The 3,910-nt window shown below is 47.7% G+C and overlaps 1 protein-coding gene across 1 annotated transcript in view; it reads right to left on the bottom strand.

Moving 5' to 3' along the window:
- Positions 1 to 2,562, bottom strand: part of MAN2A1 (mannosidase alpha class 2A member 1) — a 58,132-nt gene extending 55,570 nt beyond the window's left edge. The window contains exon 1 of the mRNA XM_015822837.2: positions 2,428 to 2,562. Coding sequence (XP_015678323.2) covers positions 2,428 to 2,562 — 135 coding nt within the window. The remainder of the gene's footprint in view (positions 1 to 2,427) is intronic.
- Between the last annotated feature and the right edge of the window lie 1,348 nt (positions 2,563 to 3,910).

Raw genomic sequence — 3,910 nt, 5'->3', positions numbered from 1 at the left:
TCTCACCTACATCGTCCATATAGGACGACTCGGGAACTCAACTCCTACCCCGGGCAGCTCACCTATCCCCTTATGCCCAGGGGAAAGGTATCAAGCCATTTGACAGCTGATGCTAGCTGTCAAACCGGCTTTTACGCGAAACAGGCGGGAGGCAGCAAACAGCTGCGACCGACGAAGACGCCTGCCACCGGAAGTCCCCAATCTTTTTGTTTCCAAACTCTTTTTTACAGAATTTCAATTCACATGTATTCTATTGCAAAAATACAATAAAATACATTTTTATTTTTCTAAAATGTTACTGTAAAGCACTAAACACTGTGAAACTTATCAGTTTATAGCTCACATATCTGACTTATTTTTAAAACAGCTGTATTACATAAATGAGTACATAAGCTCTGACAGTGGTAGCTTATCTTTTTAATGAACACACCTTATTAAATGTTCTTCTACAATATATTGTTTGAATTTAATGTATTTTGTTTTCATATAAACCACTTTGAGATGCTTCAACATAGGAAGCAATACATATTAAATAAATTGCTAGGTTCTTTTCTTCTAAAAGAAAGATTCCTTTAAAACCCCTCAGCCAGCAGGGGTGTCTGTGGCCTGTCAGAAACAGGACTGCACAAGGGGCAGGTGAGTGAGCAAAGCTTCAAAGCACCGGCTCTAGGTTGCATGCAAAATCATTTCTCCCCCCCCCATGGAAGAGTTTTTTCTTCCAAAACCAGTTCCTGGTGCCAGAAATGTTTGGGGGCGGGTCGAGGCGCTGCTTTACATCACAGCATGAAAGCCCACTGAGTGGCTTTGGGCCAGTCACTCTCTTTCAGTTCAACTCACTTCATAGGGTTGTTGTGAGAAAAATAGGAGGAAGAAATATGCTAACCACCTTGAGTTATTTATAAAAGAATTTTAAAAATCTAAAATAAACCTAAATAAATAGGGATTTGGAATTTTAAAACCAGAAAATTAGTCAAGACCATGAATGTTCCTCTGCATAATATATTTCGTAATATATAATTTGCTAAATAGTCCAGAATCTGGCAGTTCTAAATAATATTTATAGTGCAATGCTTTATTTGTCCTAGTTGGAAGTATACCAGATGTATCAGACTTGGTTCAAAAGCAAGCAGACCTAGCATTACATATTTTTTAAAAAATGTACAAACTCAATGCCGTAAATTACACCTTTCCCTCTCCTAACATAGGGAGTATTTCTAAACCACACCAATGTTAATTGGTAGAATTAGCCATACACAACCCTATTTTCATTCACAGAACAAAACAGTTATAGAAAAGCACTAAACTTTCATACTTTATTAACTTCTTAGCTGCAAATAAATAATTATCAGAGTGATGCAGCGGTTGCAACATTCAACTTTCACTGAACTCCTGAGTTCAGGTTTAGGGGTGGGCTAATCTTCCACACAGGCTGCTCAAAGAATTCAGGGCGAGCCCCCAAAGCACCTTAAACTACAGTTATGTGATAAACCACAGTTGGCTGGGTTTATTCACTAAACCCATTAATCCAGAAATATGGTTTACCAACCATATTTGGATATTATACCGTGCCATAAAGAATGTAACATTTTTGTTAGGAAGAGGTTACTCCACTATCCACGGTCAAAGTAAGAACATGAAAGGAAAAACAAAACTGAGCAGTTTATACTCCGGGAACAGTGGTGAAACTCTTTTAACAGTCAAACTTACACTTCCCATACTTAAACGAAGTTCCATCTCAGAGTCATGGGAGAAAAGAGCACCTGATAAAGCAGCTGACTTATATTTTTAAGAGCCAACATCCTATCCTTGCCTACGGTTCACCCTTTTCCTACAGGGCACCAGAGCGATCCCTCTCTGGAAATCCCACCCTGATGAGTCTTCATCCGTGGTCACTACTGGAGATGTACCAAAAGGCAATTCACAGGCATAGGGGTCCCGGGACTAGGTAAGTATGTTCTTTAAAATCCGGTTGCAAGACTGGACTCCGGGCTCATGTGAAATCTATCCAGTACAACTACGATTGGGCTTCCATTTAAAATCTGCTAAAAGGGGGCTGCTCGGCCGCGCGCTCTCTCCCCCCCCCCCAATTAAACTGAAATAGTCAAGATTCAGCTAGGAAGAAAGCTTAGCTTCTTTACATCCCAGCAAGCCTGTTTTAATGGAAGGGCTTGAGGTTCTTCGCCGTTTTCTTTCTCCCCGGATCCGAGGCAAGGGGACTCCCCACCCCCCACCCCGGACTTCCTCTCTGAAGATATGCCTACTCTGAGTCATCCGCACCACTTCCCCCCCCCCTTACAGCCGGAGCGCTCTGCATTTTCTCCCTTCCCCGAACCGTCCCCGCTGGCCAGACAAGCTTCCCTCCCGGTCCCACCAAGCCGCCCCCTTCTTTTTACCATCCCGCTCCGCGGCGGCTCCCGTCCCGCTCACCTGAGGGAAGGAGCCTTCCCGGCGGTGGCTCTTGGGGCTGTCCAGGTGGCCCCGATCCAGCATCAGGTAGAGGGAGAAGATCACCACGCAGAAGATCGCGCTGCCAAATATCGTAAACTGCCGGCTTAGCTTCATGACCATCCTACGCGAGGCGGAAAAGCACGCGAAGAGATCAGCCCGAGGCTCCGACGCGCACCAGCCCAACGTCAGCGAATAGTCCAACGATCAAGTTCTGGGCACGCTGGTGAAAAGTCCCGGCGGGTGGCTGGAAGGACGAAAGTTCCTCCCGGGCCCGGACAGTTGCAAGCGGGGCCGGGACAAAGAAGGGGTCGCCCGAACCCGTCTTTAAACGCCGCCGCCGTACTCCGCTCCGCTCCCGTTCGAGGCGAGCTAGACGGCTAAACCTCGACCACGATAAAGAGCCCGCTGTAGATCCCGCCGGGGAGTTTCCGGAAAGGGCGCGGACGCTCCTCGAGCTTCGTCGGAGCGGATGGAGAGGGGCCCGCCGAGGGGACTCGACCGCGCTTGCGACACACCGAACCCCCGGCCGCCAACCCGGCCACGCCAGCTTCCCTCGCCTCCCCCGGAGCAGGACTGGCGGCAAGGAGCGAGCATCGGCTCCACAAACCCACAAGGCGGCGCGAGGAAGGAAGCGGGGCGGAGCCTAGTCCGTCCTTCCCCGCCCTCCCGTCGCGTAGCAACAGCAACCGCGGCTAGGGCTGCAACCTTAGTCTAGAATCGCTGCGCGTCCCGGCTGACCAGCGGCGAGGCGGTCCAGGGAAGGGAGCCGAGGGGCGACGGCGTTTCGCCCAGTGGCGAGCGCTGGCTCTGCGATTAGACCCAAATCCCCCCCCCCCCCAATGCTCTTTATCTAGAGCAGGGGTAGTCAACCTTGGCTCTTTTATGACTTGTGGACTTCAACTCCCAGAATTCCTGAGCCAGCATAGCTTTAGGAGCTTAAGTTATCATTCAGAAAGAAATATCCCTTTTAAATCTAGAAAGATGTGTGGTACAATTTTGAAAACAACGTTTTGGACTTCATCAAATTTCAATGTGTATTATGTAGAGCAGGGGTAGGCAACCTTGGCTCTTTTATGACTTGTGGACTTCAACTCCCAGAATTCCTGAGCCAGCATAGCTTTAGGAGCTTAAGTTATAATTCAGAAAGAAATATCCCTTTTAAATCTAGAAAGATGTGTGGTACAATTTTGAAAACAACGTTTTGGACTTCATCAAATTTCAATGTGTATTATGTAGAGCAGGGGTAGGCAACCTTGGCTCTTTTATGACTTGTGGACTTCAACTCCCAGAATTCCTGAGCCAGCTATGCTGGCTCAGGAATTCTGGGAGTTGAAGTCCACAAGTCATAAAAGAGCCAAGGTTGACTACCCCTGATCTAGAACGCGGGGTGCGCTGAGGACTATATTCCCTTCGCTTTTCTATACGGGCGCCGCTGCTTCGCTCGACTTCCCTTTTTTGTGTG

Source organism: Protobothrops mucrosquamatus, unplaced genomic scaffold, assembly GCF_001527695.2.
Source record: "Protobothrops mucrosquamatus isolate PMUCROS unplaced genomic scaffold, P.Mucros_1.0 scaffold1691, whole genome shotgun sequence".
Classification (NCBI taxonomy): domain Eukaryota; kingdom Metazoa; phylum Chordata; class Lepidosauria; order Squamata; family Viperidae; genus Protobothrops; species Protobothrops mucrosquamatus.
This window is presented reverse-complemented; position numbering and strand designations above follow the sequence as displayed.